Source organism: Tachysurus fulvidraco, chromosome 4 (assembly GCF_022655615.1).
Source record: "Tachysurus fulvidraco isolate hzauxx_2018 chromosome 4, HZAU_PFXX_2.0, whole genome shotgun sequence".
Taxonomy (NCBI): Eukaryota; Metazoa; Chordata; class Actinopteri; order Siluriformes; family Bagridae; genus Tachysurus; species Tachysurus fulvidraco.
In genome coordinates this window covers 3694218-3714584 of record NC_062521.1, presented here as the reverse complement: position 1 = coordinate 3714584, position 20367 = coordinate 3694218, and the positions used below count along the sequence as shown (strand labels likewise).

Sequence of the window (20367 nt, the reverse complement as noted above, 5' to 3'; positions counted from 1 at the left end):
ATTTGCGAATAATACAAACCATTTGTGTTAAACTCCTCTTTCTGTTCCCCATTCAATTCTATTTCTGATTCAAGTACATGAGCATGTTTAAGACCATCATGATCTGGAAAGTGGTCCATAAATCAAGTCAGAAAATGCAACAGCAAATCCAGAACAACAAAACAAAACAAAACAAAAAAAAGTGATTCGGAAACATGACAACAAAACAAAAAAGACAACAAAAGAACTAGAGAACATTTGGAAGACTTGTATTTAAAAAAAAACAACAACAACAAATAAATAAATAATTAATTAAAAATAGTAAATGTAAATATGGAAACATGAAAACAAAATAAAGAACAAAAAACACAAGAGCAAACATGTTTTATAGTGTTTTCTGGTTTTTAATGTTGTATTTTTTGCTTTGTCTTTTAGTTTTGTTTTGTTTTTTGTTATGTTGTTGTTGCAGTTTGGTTTGTTAATGTGTTTTGCATTTCTGCACCACCCTACTGTCCCAACACAAGCTTGTGCCTATGTGGGTATGCGGGTTCCCAAGAGGGTGTGTGTGTGTGTGTGTGTGTGTGTGTGTGTGTGTGTGTGTGTGTGTGTGTGTGTGTGTGTGTGTGTGTGCAGCCTTTTTTCAGCCTCTATTGGAGTTCTATTGCATGGTTATGCCTCCAGTGTGGTTAGTTTTGACAACTTGTTGAATTTATATCAGCCTTGTTAAAAAGAAAAAGTACCATGATGCTTATCACCTCATTACACATAGCCATCCAGGTGTGTCTTTGCAGTTGTGCTTTTCTGTCAAGTGTAAAGTTCCAGCGACCATCAATCATGCAGGTAAAGTTAGATAAGTTGATCACAGAGAGAGAGAGAGAGAGAGAGAGAGAGAGAGAGAGAGAGAGAGAGAGAGAGAGAGAGAGAGAGAGAGAGAGAAGATGGGTGAATGAACATGTATCAGGAATGAAAAGGGTGGAAACAATACACAAGATGGGTGGATAGAAGAAAGGAAGAGAGGAAATCACCAAATACCAAAGGGAAGTAACATAAAACAGACGGCTAATTTATCAAGGTCTGACTTTGATTAAAAACAACGCAGAAAGTTTCTTTTTTTCTCTTTAAACAAATCCAAAATGAAATGTTCACACTATCACACAAGTTCTCTCAATTGCCCACAAAATCCAACTGGCATTTCACATTTCCCAGACACTAATGGGATTAACTATACCACAGTTAAGTGGGACGAAGAAAAACAGGCTAAAACATGGTGAAGTGTGTGTGTGTGTGTGTATGTGTGTGTGTGTTTGTGTAATCATAACCACATGCATGTGCCCTTCATCAATGGTGTGAATACTGTGACATTTCAAGTGCTTTGAGAGCTTTAAAGCAAAAGGGCAAACCCACATGATCATGCTTAACCTCATTTTTAGAAGAGGTAATTAAAATGCCCTTTGTCATAAACTTAACTTTTCACACAACACACACACACACACACACACACACACACACACACACACACACACACACACACACACACACACACACACACACACACACACACACACACACACACAAAGAAATCAGAATTCCTTTACGCCTTCCAGAGCAACGAGACAAACCTCTGACTGGAAATGTGTTTCCTTGGCCTTGTGTTTCCCTTCTGCATGCTGTTATACTGCACGCTATTAATGCGGAGTGTTAATGAACAGAGCTCTCTCTGTGTTCAGGACGTGTGTGTATGTTTACTTAGCCGTTCCTCATGCCAGCAGCTTGTCCACAGGTGCCGCGCGAGAGCCGATCTAATGGTCACGGTTGGTTGATTACGGGGCATGAAGGTCTCTGTATGTCTACCAGAATTCCTTGCTAGTTCAAGCGTTTGATACTTTTCGGTTTGGGTTTCTCAGAGTTAAATGAAGTTAATTCATTCTGATAGAAATTTTATAGAAAGGACCCACTGCCTTTTGTATCTATTTCTATATTGTGGCTAGAACTATGTCCATAGCCAGATTCCAATTTCTTATGTCCCAGGCCCAGTGGTTAGTGAAAGTGAAAGCCAGTATGTTTGCCGAGTGTTCATCATACATAAAGACATTCCTACATGCACAAACACACACACACACACACACACACACACACACACACACACACACACACACACACACACACACACACACACACACACACACACACACACACACACACAAAACGTCGTCGTCCCCTGCCCTGATTCAGACAGCATCCTGCCTCATTTGGCTGGACTGCTTGTTTCGCTGTGATGGTTATAAATGTGCTTCTCACAGTCCAGCAGTGTGTGTATTGCTGAAGGAATGGTGATGAGAGCTTTACGGGGTGAAGAGGGAAAACGGGGGCAGTCGTGTTGAAAGCACAGCTGTGGTGAGAGGAGGTGTATTTGCCCACCGACATCCCTGGAGACAAAAAGAGCAGACCTGGGGAAGGAGGCTTGGCTTTTGCTTCTGACTGCTGGCACGGCCTTGCTCCAGCCGTGTTAATGAAATAACACACACACATACACACACACACACACACATACATACACATTGCATGTACACACCACATATACACATCATGTGCACTAGACAGGTTGTCTAAATCCTTGTCTGCAGTAACTTTTGAGGACTAACAAATGCTTCTATTATGCTGTAATAAATAGTCCAGTTAGAAATATAGCGCATAACGCTCATGTACAGTACGATGGCGTATAATTTCCTGATCTGAAATAGTGCTTCTAAATCCTAGACACGGATTGTCATATTTTGACTCCTTCAATAAAACTGAACGTCCCATACAGAAAACATCTTATGTATTTTTATTACTTATATACCAACACTTTTGAGAAAAAAAAATCCATTTATGTGACAGCTCATCATACATGTTACTAATAGCATGATAGGAGAGTTAATTTATTACACAGAGCACTTTAATGTCGTTCATGATCTGTCATTATAGAGAAGTAATCAACATTTTCTGATCAATCAGAATCAAGAACTCACTGAGCTAAGTCTGGTGTTTGAAGCTTATATCTTATGCATACAGGATGTAATGTTCAGTACCTGCAGTCCCTCAGGAACCTGGATGAACAGCAAAAATAACAACAATCAAAGACTTTTGTTAGATTCTATGCACTCCAGCACTTTGGATATTTTATAAAAGGGCTGACGTTCCAGTACGACAGGAATTTTTATGGTTTTTGGACCAAATCCTCCAAACTCCATTGCAAGCGGACAAAGCTGAGCTGTGGATTTGAATCAGGAATATTAAAGCAGTAAGACAGCATAAAGTGTAGTGATGAAAGATCCAGGAACAAGATTCAGTAGAAATGCTATAATGCCAAAAAAAAAAAAAAAAAGATTAAACCTCTAACAAAAATCTGAGCCTAGTTTGGAATGATAGTTAGATATTGTCTAAATCCAAGTTCAGATATCGGAAGATTTCTGAACGCACTCAATGCATAATATATTTATTTTGGTAGTAGTTTAGTGGTTAAGGTGTTGGACTACTGATTGGAAGGTTGTGAGCTTGAATCCCAGGTCCACTCCTGGGCCCCTGCGCAAGGCCCTTAACCATCAATTTTATTAAATGAGCTAGTTTTTCTGAATAAAGTCGTCTGCCAAATTCTGTAAATGTTCAGTAGATAATTAGCTTGTAGATTACGTATATAATGTATAAGATGTGTTATCCAAAGTCTGCAGTCCGACATGTGAATTAATGAACATTTCATGACAGATCAGAGCTTTGATATGCTACTTTTAGAACAAAAACCCTTTCTATTGAAAATTTATGAGCCCAGGTTTGCGGTTGCCAGTTCCATAAATCCCTAGTGATTTGAGAGATGGTGTGGGAGTGACTAGATGTTTTTCAAAGCGGAGAAGGAAGAATGCAGCTCTGCTCTCCCACAAGAACAGGTGGGCGAGATCTTTTATTGGATCCCGGCCCATAAGTGCCAACTAAAACCCGAGCTCTGGTGCTATAAAGCCTTACAGCATCTTTCTAACAGCAGAGAAGCATGTGAGGCCCACTGGTTCCTAAAAGCCATGTTTTTGTCCATTCTCTGTATCTATAGACGGATCTCAGGGCTGTGTGTTTACTGCAGACCGGGCTTCACACACCTGTTGGAGAGGTCTGTACCATGCAATTATCTCTGGCGTACGAGAATCTGTAGCCGTGGGGACTAGTCATAAATGCTCCAGCCTTCACACCTCCCCTCCACACGCCGTCTGAGAAGGCTGTACTGAAAGGGGAGAGAGTGATGGATGTGTAGACGGATGTAGAAAAGGAAGAAAAAGGGTGGTTGTGAGAGAAAAAAGGAAAAGCCCCAGGATGAATCCACCTCTTTCCACACCCTCTTAAGAGCAGCTTGGGCTTACTTAAATGATACGGCTTTCCACTGTGTTACAATAATGAGGATCACTGTACTTCACGTTTCTTCACCCTGTGGTGAAATAATATGTCTAGAAATAATGTTAGCAATAATGTCCATAACCTTGTGTTAAAACTTTATGAGAAAAATCTGTGAAGGCTATTTATGTCTGTAAGATTTATTGACCTGTGATGACTGTAAGCCTTCTCGCTTAGGGTTCTCGTTGCGAGGCTTCCCATTCGTCGCTACAGATCTGGATTATTATCGAGAAATCTAAAAATAAAGAGCTAGTAAAACTTCTTTAAAAGGATTCCATAGAATTTGGGGATTTTCTCAGAACCCGTTGACTTATCCATTTTTTTTGCTGGAGCCACAGAGAACAGAGAAGTTACCACTGGCCTCTCTAACTTGCCGCTAGGTTTGTGTGTGTGTGTGTGTGTGTGTGTGTGTGTGTGTGTGTGTGTGTGTGTGTGTGTGTGTGTGTGTGTGTGTGATGCTTTGTGTACAGTTGCTTTTGTAGTTTTTTTTCTTTTAGTTTATAGTCAAAAGATTGGACAAAAGATCTGTATAGACAAAACTATTTATTTTGAAAAAAAAGGAAAAAGGAAGGTATTCTTTTTCCTTTTGCAACATTCCCTAATTAGATTTTGCCTTGACGTTCTGGGTAAAATCGTAACTGCTGAAATAAAGGTCCTTTAACTTGCAGCTGCGTAAAAAGAACTAAAAGGTACATTAGCAGTTCTTATTAAGATCCAATTATGTACCATAAAGACGTACTTTACACTACATTTGTAGGTGAATGATACATACTAAAGGTACAAAGGTATCTACCTGAATGCATGATTTTCCCAGACACGCTAAGCTGTTGTTACCTGTCCCTATAAACTCCTCAGCATGATTGACGCTTCTTTTCTTCCTCTCTTATGATGGGGTGGTCTGGCCTTTATGGCCTTTCCACTCTGCTAGGGTTTCACTGCCGTTAAAGCTGTACAACGTCTGTTATTTTTACAGGGTTTATTGGGCAGCCTGCGGTACCCACAATCTCTACGACTACCACGACACGAATCAACTTGTAAACTTTATATATTTTGACATCACTCATTTGCATTCTCCTTGATGAAGGGTGTGTGTCTGTTTTTTTCAGGATGCCCTGGAAATAAGAAAAACGAATTTCTGACGAGCGTTTTGGACGCACTCTCTACGGACATGGTTCACGCAGTTACCGATCCAGCTGCTGCCGGCAGGTAAGCAAACACCTGCACAGTTCATGAGGAAGGGACTGCAAGTGAAGTACTTAAAGGAGAATAGTGTTGAGCTTTTTAACACGTGGTTAAGCAACCTAAAAAAGGCAGATATTATTCATTACTGCACTACGGTTCAGGTTCCTGGTTTGGTATGCTTTAGGCTAAAAAATATTTAGCCAAGTTTTCAAAGCACTAGATTAGGGTTAGGGTTAGCTCCAAGAGGAGAAACTAAAGAACCCTTTAGTGAAACACTGTTATATCTAATTCCTACATGTTAATGAGGCCTTTATTATAAGCCAGCCCAAGAAGGAAAAGGGCAAATGATTTCTCCTGGATGACTCGACTCTTTATTAGATGAGATTAATGTTATACATCTGATTCACACTCAGAGAACCGGGCCAGTTCTGCTCACTTGGACCCCTGTAGAATTTGAAATATCAACACTTTTTCAAACACGTGGGCTTTTTTTTTTTTTTTGTATGAATATCCATTACACCATGCTTTTAGTCAAATAAAGAACACCAGAGAATACAAATTTAATACTCAATTTGTTTTAATATTATTCTATATTTACTCTTCACTCAGAATGCCAGAACCAGACCCTAACCACACTCTGGAAGAACGGGTGGTGCACTGGTATTTCAGTCAGCTGGACAAGAACCTGAGCGGTGACATCGGCAAAAAGGAGATCAAGCCGTTCAGACGCTTGCTGCGCAAGAAATCCAAGCCAAAGAAGTGTGTGAAAAAGTTTGTAGAGTACTGCGACATCAGTAACGACAAGGCTCTCTCACTGCAGGAGCTGATAGGTTGCCTTGGGGTCATGAAGGAAGAAGGTAGGCATCCATGACGAAGACAGAATTGCTTAGACACCAAGACAAATAGAGAAAAATAGAAATAATACTGGTTTTTCGAGCGAATCTGACAGATATGACAGACTACTAAGTGTTTGGTTCCACCAAATAAATGTGTAATTGTGTAATTGCATGTAATTATAGACTTTCTCAGGATTGTTTGTCGAACTAATGGTTGTAAAACATTCTCATTGCCTTCTCCTCAGTGGCCAAAGCAAGCGAAGGCACAACCTCCATTAAACTAGTGAGTAAAAGGCTGTTTCTGTTTCTGCTTCACGTTCACTACTGCTCGCTTCACTGCATGCATATTAGGAAACCCTGCAGCTTAGCACGAGCAAGCAGACACTGATCGAGTGCGAAAATGTAAAACTCTGAAAAATGAACACAGTTTACCTGAGCACTTTAACTTCTAAAATCTCTAAAATCATTTCAGACATCCGTAACAGACGTCTTGCTAGTATACGTTTTGTGATCTAAATCACTCTATTCGGGAGCTAGGAGACTCAGACATATACAAACAGTACAGTTTATTAGGAACACCTGCATAGTTATAAGCCAATCATGAGGCAGCAGCACGATGCATAACATCATACAGATACCCAGACAGGTCAAGAGCTTCAGTTAATGTTCACATCAATCGTCAGAATGAAGAAAATTGCAAACCCTGTTTGTTTATTCCAGGCTGATTTGAGGATTTAAGAAGCTGCTGATCTCATGGGAATTTCAAGTGATGTGAAAGAGATTCTGCAGGCTGAAGCACCTTGGTGGTGAGAGAGATCAGAGTAGAATAAACAGACTGGTCTGAGCTGACAGGAAGTCTATAATCACTCTTTACAGCCGTGATGATCAGAAAAGCCTTAGAGGCTGCTGTGTGTAAGAGACCCAAAGTATCAGCAGTCTCTGAAACTCAGCTTACATTGAGATCACATTTGATCCTCATTCTGATGGTTGACGGGAACGTTAACTTAGCACAGTAACATTAAAAAATTAGCTCTTGGCCTGCATCAGTATAATTTATTGCACTGTTCTGCTGCCACATGATTGGCTGATTAGATAACTGCTTAAATAAACAAGTGTTCCTATTAAAGCTCTATTGGATCATACATTTCTCACTTTTGTATAAAATACCCTGTGTGAATATATTTGAGCATTACTATACTTAAGATTTTAACATATAGACAGGACAAATACTCGAAAAAACAACTTATTCAATAATATGCTAAAAAAAAAATCACAGCAAAAAAAACAACAACTTTATATTCAATAAAAGCAAATTTAAAAAGATTTGTAAGCACACAAGCCAAATCGTATATATAAAGTTACAGTCAGCTCAGGGTTAAAAGGCGTAGCCACTCTTACGACTTCGTTTGTATGAAATCCAATAAAATCCCACACCTTTTGTGTGAAATCGAGTATTATATTTTAAAGATCCTACTTTGGGATCATTTAAAACGTCACAGCACATAACGAACTCGTAAACCTGCTCATAACGTTCGGAAAACGTCTACCGGTAATTTACAACTCGCTTATGTTTCTTGTAAACACTTTATTAAGCGACTTAAAGTGTTAAACAACTTCTACGTTTCCTTTCTCTTTCCAGAACATGGTGAAAAAGCAAGGCTGAGATTCCTGCGCCTTCTCTCGCTGCGATCCTGCCCCACCAAACGGCGATGGACCCCCATAGTATTTGCACTTTGTACTTTAAAAAAGAAAAAATGATGTAAATTCACTTTGTAGAAAGAAGGTATTTAAACAGACTGCTGAACATGTGAATGATGTTAGTTAGCTTTTATATATATTAATGCCCTTACAAAAAAAAAAGGTTAATACTTTAACACATACAATGTATGTGTCCTTTGTGAGTTCTGAGATTGTAAGATTTGTATTACTTTTTTTGTTGATGTGTTTTTTTTTGGTTTTTTTCCGTCTTGTTTATGACACCAGATTTACACATAGCTGGTGAAGAAAATAATACGTTAGTGCTTTGGTCACATACTGGCATTTTTATTTTATTTTTACCTACGTATCAAGCCTAAGACAGGTTTCGTCTTGATTAGAAATAAAGATCTTATATACTTTTTATGTTTTTTTTATCAATACACTGTATATATCGAGTTGTCTGTGAAATGTTTTCTGCTCATAATAAACACTCTCTCCTAACTGATCCGAGCAACCGGTGGTGTTTTATCTAGCCAACAAAGACGTTCCATCATTTTCAGGTCACTGCTTGGAAAACTGGGTCAAGGACCGAGGGTCAGGTGTCCTCAGGGACAAGCCGAGACCTGCTCTAGCTCGTTGTTTAAGCTGTGAACTGGATTTACTCGACTTGATAAAGCATTATCATGATTCGTATCAGCCGTTACAGAGTGCTTTAAGGGCTTGTCCGTGTCCTAACAGTGGATATGTTTTCAATTTTAAAAGGTACAAGGAAAGCTAATTCCTGTTAGCAACAGAGTTCAGACATTAACAGGGTGTGCAACTGATACCTTGTGGTTAAAAGTCGTTCAAAACGGTGCCGTGTGATACAAACGTGTTATGTGTCTATGGCACTGCTAGTGCTAAAAAGCTTAAGGCTAAATTCTTTCCTTACGTCAATCTTACACTTGATTCTGGTTAAGTGGAGACTTTTTGCAGTGTGAAGTGATGTGAGAACATTTGAAGTCCTGTGAACAGCCAGGGAAAAAAGTTAACGTGGGTCGGGTTGTATTGTGTTTTACAAATTTTCTTTCTGGATTGAGCCAGATTTTGATTTCCACGTTCACGCTCTGTGGTGAATCCTCACGCCCGGTGCCTAAGATTAAATAAAAGATTTTCTACTGTATTTCCTATATAATGATCGTTATCACTCGTACACATGTTCCCACATGATCGTATCCGTCTGTCGATGCACGCTTATTCACTAAGCTTATGACTAAAGGTCATTTTATTTTACTTGTATGTTATTTGTACCATTTTCAATGGAATTATTATAACGGTATTAATTCCCTACATCTATTAATATTGATGGTAGAAATTGTCTGGGACAATAAACAGTAATAGATAGATACTGTATAAAGGATAGAGTACAGTGCTTTAGAAAGAGTTTATTAGCAAAATGGTTAAATTCCAAACCAATTTTTAAATAATGCTCACTCCAAGGAACAAAAGGCTAAAACTTCAGCAATCTGGCTGTAATCCTATAGCATTTTTCCCTCCTTCTTCTCATTACCTTCACTCTCTTGGGAGCCTGTTGACCAGACTGTGACCCCGATGATCACGCTTGGTGTGCTATTGGTGATCAGAAGAAATGTCCTGGAGCAGTGAGATTAGCCAGAACTAGGCCTGGTCTTGACACCCTGCCGAACATGAAGGGGGAGATTATCCACTGATGGCTCAAAGGCCTGCCAAATTCCCCAGTGTGAATGAGAGAGAAAGAAAGAGAGAGAGAGAGACAGATAGTGATAGAGAGGAAACACTAGTATTAGCACTTTTATTTCTTTGCTGATTCACCAGCTTTTAAAAGTAACACTGACTATCATCTGGATCACAAAAAACCCAAATGACTCCAATCAGATAACTTCAGGAAATAGGAGTTTTTTTTTATTTAGTTAGCTGAGGATGGAGTAAGGTCATTTATTTTTAAATTTTGTCAGTTGGAAACCAAGAACATTAAGGACTACAGCGTATTAAAGATTAAAGACTGTCCATTTTAATGATCCATGAAAAGGAAATAAGGTGATTCTAGTGAGTAGAAAAAAAACCCATGTACCTAAGAAATAATAAGACAGTTCCAGTAAATCATCAGATTTGTATCTTATGCAAAACTCGGTTTGTTTCCACGCGCACTTTGTAGCGGGCTCAAAATGTTTGAACGATGAATCAAACATCAATGAGTCAGAAATTCAGAAATACAGATTCACAAGAAATTCATTTCTCATCATATCAGCTTAGCGTCTGCTTCATTCGCGAGGGTGGTCAGAAGAAAATAACAGAAATGTGATGAGTCACCAGACATGCTCATTAAACAGCTCAAATCAGATGCAGGTCCTAGAAAAGGAACAAAACACACAGTAAGCTGGTTGCTTGAAGAGACAGAACCCAAAGTCGCCTTCAGGGGAAATTCCTCAATATTTTGCCCAAACAATAATCTAGCTCAAAGGAGAATCTGACAATATGCTAAACATTACTCTAGTCATTTGTGTGTTTCTTATTTATGGTCACACCTGAGTGCAGATTTCTGTGATCTCTGACTGTATTGTATTCTCACACAAACCTTCTGCTGATGATGTGCTCGGGAGACACCGGAGCAGGATCTCTTGACTCTTTTCCAAAGGCAGGAGCCTTGTGGACATTTACAGGGAATAATGTTCTAGGTTATAGTACACATCAAGCACAAGCCCTAGTCAGAATATTCAAAATTTTCGACAGAGTAAGCAAGAGAATTATCATTTGTGCTCTTTATCCTGGTCAGAAGATTTGGAGCCTGTCCTATCCTAGCCTGTCCTTAAAACTTCATTATCTTCAATAACTTCTTTATCTCTCTCTCTCTCTCTCTCTCTCTCTCTCTCTCTCTCTCTCTCTCTCTCTCTCTCTCTCTCTGTTTAAAGTCCTTGACCCTGTCTTCTCAATCGCTTGTGTGTTATTTGCTATGACTATTATAAATTATTATCAGTCATAAACACTTAAGATTTGTATATTTGAACTTGGGTAAAAATTTACACCAAAACCTGAAACGTCGTTCATCAAGAGATTTGTGGTGTTAAAACCATCTTGCCAATTCACATACAGTTGACGCATACATTACCTTCTCTCTCTCTCTCTCTCTCTCTCTCTCTCTCTCTCTCTCTCTCTCTCTCTCTCTCTCACACACACACTCTCTCTCTCACTCTGACCCTATTACATATACACCTACACACACTCTTTCTTATACACACATATTACACAGAGATACTATTGATACCATGTTCTCTGGGCATGGTGTTTGACATTCCCTAGGCACAGGAGTGTGTGTGTGTGTGTGTGTGTGTGTGTGTGTGTGTGTGTGTGTGTGTGTGTGTGTGTGTGTGTGTGTGTGTGTGTGTGTGTGTGTGTGTGTGTGTGTGTGTGTGTGTGTGCGTGTGCATGTGTGTTTGTGTGTAAATAGGCACTAGCAGTAAGCATTCAGACCCAGCTTTGGCATGCTGTGTGGATAAATTACTGTCAAACCCATCACCCATTTTAATGGCTGCTGGCTTGCCATAGCTCGATTTACAGCCAACTTAGGACCAATGCACCCTGGGTAAACATGGCTAGGAGGACAGCCGGGGCCTTGGGACTCACTGATATATTAACCCTTATGTTCTGATTGGGTCAGTAGTATTCACCTTCACTGAAAGTAAAGCAATCCTGAAAACAATAATGAAACAAATTACTTTGATAATTTTTAAGTGTTTATGCTGTTTTTTTTTATTCTGCTAGCACTTAAAACATGCAGCAATTACATGTCATTACTGGTGTATACTATCATCTTATACTATTTTAATACATAATATGTGTAAACTGCTAGGTTTGTAAGCAGTATTTATGAGTAAGGAGTGGGTAATTCCATTAATGGGGTGCCCTTTGAGTTCTGCTTATATTACAATAATATAAATAAAAAAAAATGTAAAAAAAAAAAAAAAAAAGTAAGGCATTTTATACAAGGCGCTTTAAAGTCCTTCACATTAATCTATGTGCATACTTCTGATAAATAGCTATATGAAATTAAATAAACTTTTAAAACCTGTTAACTGATCACTTTCACCCCTGTGAAATATTTGGAATATTCCACCTGATGATGTCACCTGATCCACAACAAGCTGCATCATCTAATTTTCATGAATTTTATGGCAGCAAGAAAAGTAAGTTTTCTTTTTTTGCTTTATTTTCAGTTATAATATAATATAATATAATATAATATAATATAATTGAATGAGTCAATCTGAATATTTAACACTGTCACCCAAATACTAGCTAAAACCATTAAAACTATTAATAATATATTAAAAAAAAAAACATGCTAGTTGCTATTTATTTGCTATTTGCTTTGCTATAAAATCTCTTTCTTAGGGGCCAAAAATTTGATTTCTCAAAGTGAAATGAAAGGTTTTTTTTTATTATTTATTATTAAAATTAATGTTGTTAATGTACTGAATCTCAATAATTCTTTAAATATTTGTTTAAAATTTGAAAACAAAATGGCTGCCAGAAACCAATTCAACAAAATGGCTGTCATTTGCAAATCAATACAAAAAAAAAAGACATTAAATGGATCTGAACATCTTTTTCCCCAAAGTAACTGTTAAAATTCTGTTTATTTCGTTGTGCTAATCTTTAAGTGGATTATTAAGGATGACTTTCTTCCATTAAAAGCTTTCAGAAGACAATTTGCATGGTTAGCATTGAGCTAATTACAAAATGTACAGCTCATCTAGGGTGTTAATGTAACTTGTCAAGAACTGTTTACTAACTAACTCTTTGTGAAAGTTTACTGCGATATTATATACTATATTATGTCTTACTTTTGTATGCTATATTGTTACGTTACAGAGTCATGTATTGATTTTGAACGTTAGATTATTTACAAAGGGAATTGGGTAATTATTGATTGGTGGCATCAAGTACTACAAAGTAAAAACCTATCCAAATTAGGATCTACTATAATTTCAATATACAATTTATTCATCAATATTTGACATCAATAGAACGTTCTAGCTTTTCCTTTAACGCGTCACATGTCTATACTTGCTATCTTCAAAACATACGGCTGTATTAAATCTAAAGGGATAGTCTGCTTTAGCAAAAAGTAGTGAACTGAGCGTTTAATCGGGTTAAGAGGTGTGAGGGAGTTCAGTAAGGGGCACGAAGGTAAGTGGGGGTGTTAAGGGTGAGACTTGACTCTAACAAGGCTTCTATTGACGGAGACAGAGAAGGCTGTACGCTTCAGTGCACTTTTAGTGCTTCTTACTCCCCGTCTTTACAGACTAGTACATCAGCTGCTTCTAACACAGTTGTACTATTAGAGAAATGTTGTTTCAACCAATTTGCGACGGCTGTGACTAGCCAAAGTAATTAAAACTTCCAGGAACGAGCTTGCTAAGAGTTCTCCATAGTGAGAAAGATTAAATAGATATGAAGAGAAGACTGTGTGAAATTCTCAAATGAAAAAAAAGGCAGACTCTGTTTCACATAAATTGTTAAATGATTTCTCTCTTCAAAAAACAAAAAAAAAAATCTGTCTGTTCAGAGTTATGTTAATATTCAAGTGTCAGTAAGAAATAAAACACCTTGTGCTTATCCTTATCCTTAATCCATGACAGAAAACTCATGACAGAAAACTCTGACTGCTACATTGAGCTGACACTGGAGACTCCTTCTATAAGTGTTTACATTTCCTTAAGTAGAAATGTTAACATTTACATTTATGGCATTTGGCAGATGTCCTTATCAAGAACGACTTACATTTTATCTCACTTTTTTTTATACAACTGTAAACTTGAGTGTTAAGGGCCTTGTTCAGGGGCCATGCAGTGGCAGCTTAGTGGACCTGAGATTCAAACTCACAGCCTTCTGATAAGTGGTCCAACACCTTAACCACATCCCACCATTTTAACATTTCACTGAAGACGTATATTGTTTAGCTTTACTTTTTTTTGTTTATTATTAAACTTTTGAATTATGTGGTACATCAGATATTCAAAATATCAGAATGAACTGTTAATATTAAACTGTATACAAACTGTTGCTATAGAAACGAAATGGCAGACCTGCTGTTACTAAAAAATGAATCAACATTTTCTGGCCAATCAGATAGAATTCAACAGTACGGTGTTTATACTTTTTTCAGTTTCAGGGGGAAAAAAATGTTTCAACGAAATGTGTTTGTCAGTGAAATGTGTCTCCAGCTCAGACACAGCGGGGTTTGAGGAATCCTCAGGCATGCCTGGAATGCTTCTTTTTAAAAAAAAAAATTTCCTGAAGCTACGTTGAGGTCATGTGAGGCCATCACACACCTGCATGCTCTCCACAGGTCCAGGGTTTTGTTGTGACAGACCGGATCATCACCACATTTTCTCTGTTGCTGGAGCTCACATTGCTGTGTCATCACCATAGATCAGGTTGCTCACAGGTGCATCACCTTCACCTTCAAATAGAAACTCATCATATCAGTTTAGAAACTGAACAGATCTGATGAATCTGGTCTGGAGCAACTGACCGATCTATGTAAATATTTCTATAAAAAAAAAAAGTTATTTTAATTTATTTGTCCTCACTCTAGTACTTGATAAGCTTCCTTTGTGCCGAGTTAAAATAAACTCAAAATATGAAGTGCAGCTTGTTTATGATAATCTCTTACAGAAAAGTTACATGAGCTCCACCTTTAAAAAAAGAAAGTTTTTCTCGACTATTTATGCATTGGAATTTTTACATCTGATTGTTTTTAATCTAATGCTTGCAGGTATGTTTAGTTTTCCACCCAATTTGTGTATTTTCACATGATTCGTTCACTTATTGTACACACGTGATTTTCATTCATTTTTATTCGCATCTGAAACCATTTTTGCACTCATTTTGTAGAACTTGTAATTTTTTAACCTATTTATTTGTTTGTTTGCTTCTATACATGGTACATTGTATGTTTTTCATATTTTTCCCCCAATCATTTTTTAAAATTTATTTTCATTCATTTTTTCTCATTCAGGGCTTATGGTTTCATTAATCACATGAAAATGATTTCATGAATCATATTTTTCCACTCGTGTTTAAGGAGATCAGGGCAGTTTTTGCCTGGAGCTGCTGGTGGGTGGGTATTTGTTTGCTCACCTGTTCCCACACACCTGCCATCAGGAGGCTTTCTGAGCACTTGAAGAGATTTTGTGTCTATTTACTGGATGTGCTGAGGATCTGACATGTTCCTGTAGTGACCAGTGCAGCATGGTTTATTTTTTGTATTATTTTTACCATCTATGAAGTTTGTTTCATCTGCTGCTATTGATATGGAACCTGGATTTATTTTAGCCCTTTTTTTTATATCTTTCTATTGTGTGTGTGTGTGTGTGTGTGTGTTGTAACTCATGTGGAATTAATACCACAGTGGTCCTTTTGTCGTCCCGTGAGCTGGACACAGCTGCCGATGCGCGGCCATTCTTCGTCGCCTCACACTTCGCTGACTTTACCACATATTTCCTTTTCATTTCTCTCCCTCTCTCTTCTTTTTCAAATCACATTTTCTGCATAGTCTGCAAATCAGGCTAAGCCTTTGATAAAAGTAATGGCGGAAAGGGGCGGGGGTGTTTCTGGGGCATTGTGCCAGAGCTGGAGCCGATTTCAAAGGACGGGAGCGATTGTACGGCGTTTACGAGGGATAAAAAGCGCCCTTGTGATTGAGATTGTATTTGATAGTATTTTTCGTCCGTACTCCGTCCAAAAGGGTCGTGCTTTGGGATGGGGCTTCAGTATCAAGGGCCTTTTGGTTCTGTGTGGCAAATCTGATCAAAGATAATCAATCAACATTAATTCAGACGTTCAAACCTAATGCCATTAAAGCAGTGCGCAGACATTCTCCAACTTTTAAGATGGCCACAGGACGGGGTGCCCAAAACAAGAAGGCCTTTCAGGCTCTTTCAGCGGGGATTAGAGCAGCCGTTGCTCTCCACGGCTCAGTAATGGACTGTAATTCCTCTGTGATTTGTTGCAGCCTGCCAATCTAATAATTCTACAAATTTGAAAGAAGAAGAGAATCAAACAGGCCTGAAAGCAGCCAACACGTTTTACTGCAGCTCGGACGAAGACGTTTCATAATATTCATAACGACCGTATCGCTGAAAAGTCAATGTAGACTTTTCTTATTAGAGACAAAGAAGCCTTGAGGATATTGTACAAATATACATATTACTGTAACATGGACAGCACTGAGCAACAGTAATGGTGTAAAAATTAGTGTCTTTTTTTTTTTTTTTTTTTTGGAAACAAGGCTCTATTTTTACCCCAACTGTACTCTAGCACTGGCTAATTTTCTCCATTTGTGGTTTCTGTTTTTCAGGGTAACAAATTAAAGCACCTGTCCATCCAAGGGTGGAGCAGAACACCATGTAAAACCTGCCGATGCAGCGGCTGCTCAGAAAAATCATGTAACTCGAGACACTTATGTCGTGTTTTCCTGAACAGATCTTTCTACTTATTTGTTTGTTTGTTTGTTTGTCACCCGGAAATTTTTATTGGCCAGACTTCTAAGCAGAAATACCCCATGAGCTGTGCATGGTTAACATTTATCTGTCTTTAACAGACATGTAACGAGAGGATGTAAAAGGTGTTGGACAATTAAGATCGCTTGCTAAGCTCACAGCTAACATATCATTGGGAAGAGAGCAAATTTCAAATATTTTCAAATGCTACCACTTTTGTTCGTAAGAGAGAATTATCAAAAGGTCTCTTGGCAAATATTTGTGTCTGCATTCTTTCTGGATTTTATTAAATTTTTCTTTACAAGGACATCATCAGAAGAGCAAGACCACACAAAGCTTAGAGGAACAAACCAACTTTTTGTGAATGTCCACTCCTATTCACCCAGAATATAAAAAGGTACTTTAAGGGCACTTATTTCTACCACCAAAATATTGATACGGAATAGACATGTGCTCAAAATTTAATGTTGTAGCGAAAATCTCATTGTGTACAGTTTTGGCTAAAGTTGACTGTGTTTTCAATCAGTGTTAAAAAAGAATAATTTTCTATAATTGCAAGTCTTTAATGACATTAGTGGGATAGGGTTGGGTTTCTGTGTGTAGAGAATTGTGACACAGTGCTTAGTCGCTGGTGAGCAGAGTGATGGGAAAGGGAGGAGTGTGAGCTGAGTGCTGGGGAGAACTTCACATCTCTCCACCATATCCCTGGTACAGAGATCAAACATAAACAGGACAATCGAAAGCTCTATCAAGAACAATGTTTAAACCTAGTAGGTGAGGTTAAAAAAAAAAACTATAGCGTTAAGTCCCTGAGGCGTTTCATGTGAGGCCTTAACCACTACTCTGGAGTGACATCAGAAGCCATGTTCCTGGAAAGAGACTCAAAAATCACCTTTAAGTCTTGAAAATCCTCCTGAAGGTGTGTGGACATGTGGGAGTGTATTGTTCCACTTTTATACAAATACAGCACGGGGTTCAAAATATAAAGGTGGAAGGCGATGCGATTAACAAAAATGGCAATGAAATAGAGCGTCTGTGTGGGAGTGAGTTCTGTAAATAAAGAGATGTTTTGGAAATGAAACAATCCAGCGTTGCACAGCTAACCCTTTGAAAATCAGCCACCTCCCAAGCATCGGTACATTCCTGGCTGTAGGGTCGATTTGTTTATAGACAATGTGTTTCTCAAGAAGTATTTGTCAGACAGACATCTCTTGTTGCCCCAGTGTGATGCAGGGTAATTAAAGGAGAGGAGATTCTCCAAGGAAGGAACAAAGCCTAGCATGGTGGTCCTGAGGCATGCTGTCTGATCCCACCCTAAACACTCTCCGATATCTCTCTCTCACACACACCTGCCTGTAGTCCACAGCAACAGTAAAACAGCAAAACATAAAGACAAGCCTGTCAGGAACATTTTCATTTTGATGTTGACCAGCTAAAAAAAAAAAAAATTTTGACTCTCTCTTTTTTGTGCATGGGTGTAAATATTTACTGCTATAAAAATTTCCCACGTTTTTTTACGCATGAGAAACACAAAGTTTTGCAGAAATGTTCAAAAGTTCATGACAAAATGAAGACAGGGAATATAATTTACAGCAGAAAGATGATTTGAAGAAATGCTTCATCATTATGGATAGTAAATGTTGAGGAACAGATGAAAGCATGCCTAGGTGTGGTGTTAGATCAACGTAATCAGTGATGGAGTGGTGTGATGTGGACCAGTGCACAGCAAGTCTCACAACCCCAGAGGCGGAGTGGTGTGATGTGGACCAGTGCAGAGAAATCCTTACAACCCCAGACAGCACATTGGGTAGTGGCGGATTGATTGTTTAAAATTCTGGGTTGTTGTTTAGAGGACCAGGGTTCAAGCACCAGCATTGCAAAGCTGCCACTGTTGGGCCCTTGATCAAGGCCCTTAACTCTCCCTTCTCCATGGGCTCTGTATTATAGCTGCCCGTGCAGTCTGACCCCAACCTCCTCAGTTGGAATACGCGAAGAAAAGAGTTCCACTGTGCTGTAATGTATATGTGGCGATAATAAAGGCTTCCATGCTCCCAATTCATTCAAGAGCTTTAAACTTAATATTAATTTTTATTTATTAGGGATCACACTGACAATAATACTTAAAGTTTATAGTAATGTTTAACGCTGTTATTCCTTATGCTGTCGCAGCTACAGCTTGTCGTTCTATCACTCACTCTTAAACTAGAGATGCCAACGTGTATTATTACCAAAAACGTGGTGGTTCTTTTTGGCTGTTTTCTGAGATTTGCAAGATCTGATTTTGAAGGATAAACTAATCTCTATGATGTTTTACTTAACAAAAAAAAAGAACCAGGGAATGTGTCTCAACAGTTTAATAAACGTATGGCTGAAGGGCTGAGATCCACTGATGGGTTACTTCTGACCCCAATGAGGTGATCGATCAGGATCAAGCCATGCCTCGAGGCTCAGAATGGAAACTGATCGATCTGATCGAGATGCAAGGTGCTGGAACAGATAACAGAGTTCACGCTCAGGACTGCGTTGAGCCTCTGGTCCTTTCTCTAATCTGCAGCTCCTCACATTGTGGTGTCTGTTTGCAATATCAACACACTCCTCTTTATTTCAACAGCCTCATAGAAGTCAGTTAATATTCCTCAGGACTCCTCCTCTCTCAAAGCAAAAGTGTATAACAGGACAGTTAACATGAAAGAAAAGAGAAGAAAAGAAGCCTGTTTTGCAGGACTCTTATCAAATTAGCCATCTTGGCCATCTCATTAAATCAGACATCACCCAAGGAGAGTCCTGAGTTTTAAAAGAATGAGAGTTTGGGGAAATATTGTCTCCGATTTGCACAAGAAATGTCTAACAATATTATTCTAGCTTGTTCAAATTTTTGCCAATGCTTTACATTAAGGTTTAATTTACTAACCTGCTCGTTTTCACAGTAAATCGACACTTGTATTAGGTTAGGTTTAAACATCTGCACTGACTGTTTATTCAAACCACGACTAAAAATAAATTGAAATCATTTGTTTATAATACTTCCCGATACAGTGTCTGAGTTCTTCATGAAGCAGAGTCCAAATGGAGCTGGTACATCTCAGGATCCTCAGATGATTGGCCTCATCTCAGTTAAGGTCCAAAATCTTCATGACACGGAACAGAAATGGAGCTGTTAGAATCTCTGGATGCCTCTGGATGGGTATAAAAAGAGAAGCAGTGGAGAGGAATTAGTGTAGCTGCTCATGATATTAGCGAGCACTGGATGAGCTTGTACTAGATCATAAGATTATGGGAAGTATTATTAAAATCAATTTACTTTTAGACACAAGACATGAGCAACGATCAGTCAGTATTGGGGCTTCTACTGCTCCTTCAATTTGCCAAGACATACTTAAAGACATTTAAAAAATCCCCCACTTATTTTTATATCTGTTAAAAGATCCACGTCCTCACTAAACTATGGTGTCCATCCCAAATATGCCACGTTTATGCTCGGATTTTTATAGATGAGACAAAAGTTGTTTTTGCTGTATTAGGTAGCCTAAAAAAAACACCATGTATTTTCACCACACGCATCCAGCTGATCCAAAAGCGAAAATATTACTCACAATAATAAAACGAATAGAGCAATAAAATTTATGCATGGTTCGGATATAATGGGGCTCTTGGCAGCTTTTCAGAGGACTGCTCTAATCTCATTTGGCCTTTGATGAGAAGTGATTAAGTTGCCAAATTATTACACAACATGT

General features: G+C 38.4%; 1 protein-coding gene and 1 long non-coding RNA gene across 3 annotated transcripts in view; both read left to right on the top strand.

Annotated features, from left to right (window-relative positions):
• Positions 1-8616, top strand: part of smoc2 (SPARC related modular calcium binding 2) — a 33339-nt gene extending 24723 nt beyond the window's left edge. For both annotated transcript variants that reach the window (XM_047812980.1, XM_027165859.2), the window contains exons 10-13: positions 5502-5601; positions 6187-6434; positions 6659-6696; positions 8053-8616. In XM_047812980.1, coding sequence (XP_047668936.1) covers positions 5502-5601; positions 6187-6434; positions 6659-6696; positions 8053-8076 — 410 coding nt within the window. In that variant the 3' untranslated portion in view covers positions 8077-8616. The remainder of the gene's footprint in view (positions 1-5501; positions 5602-6186; positions 6435-6658; positions 6697-8052) is intronic.
• Positions 8617-12228: 3612 nt separating this feature from the next.
• Positions 12229-16879, top strand: LOC113655276. Its single transcript, XR_003443670.2, has 2 exons — positions 12229-12310; positions 16492-16879. It is a non-coding gene; the product is annotated as an uncharacterized LOC113655276 (long non-coding RNA).
• Positions 16880-20367: the final 3488 nt, after the last annotated feature.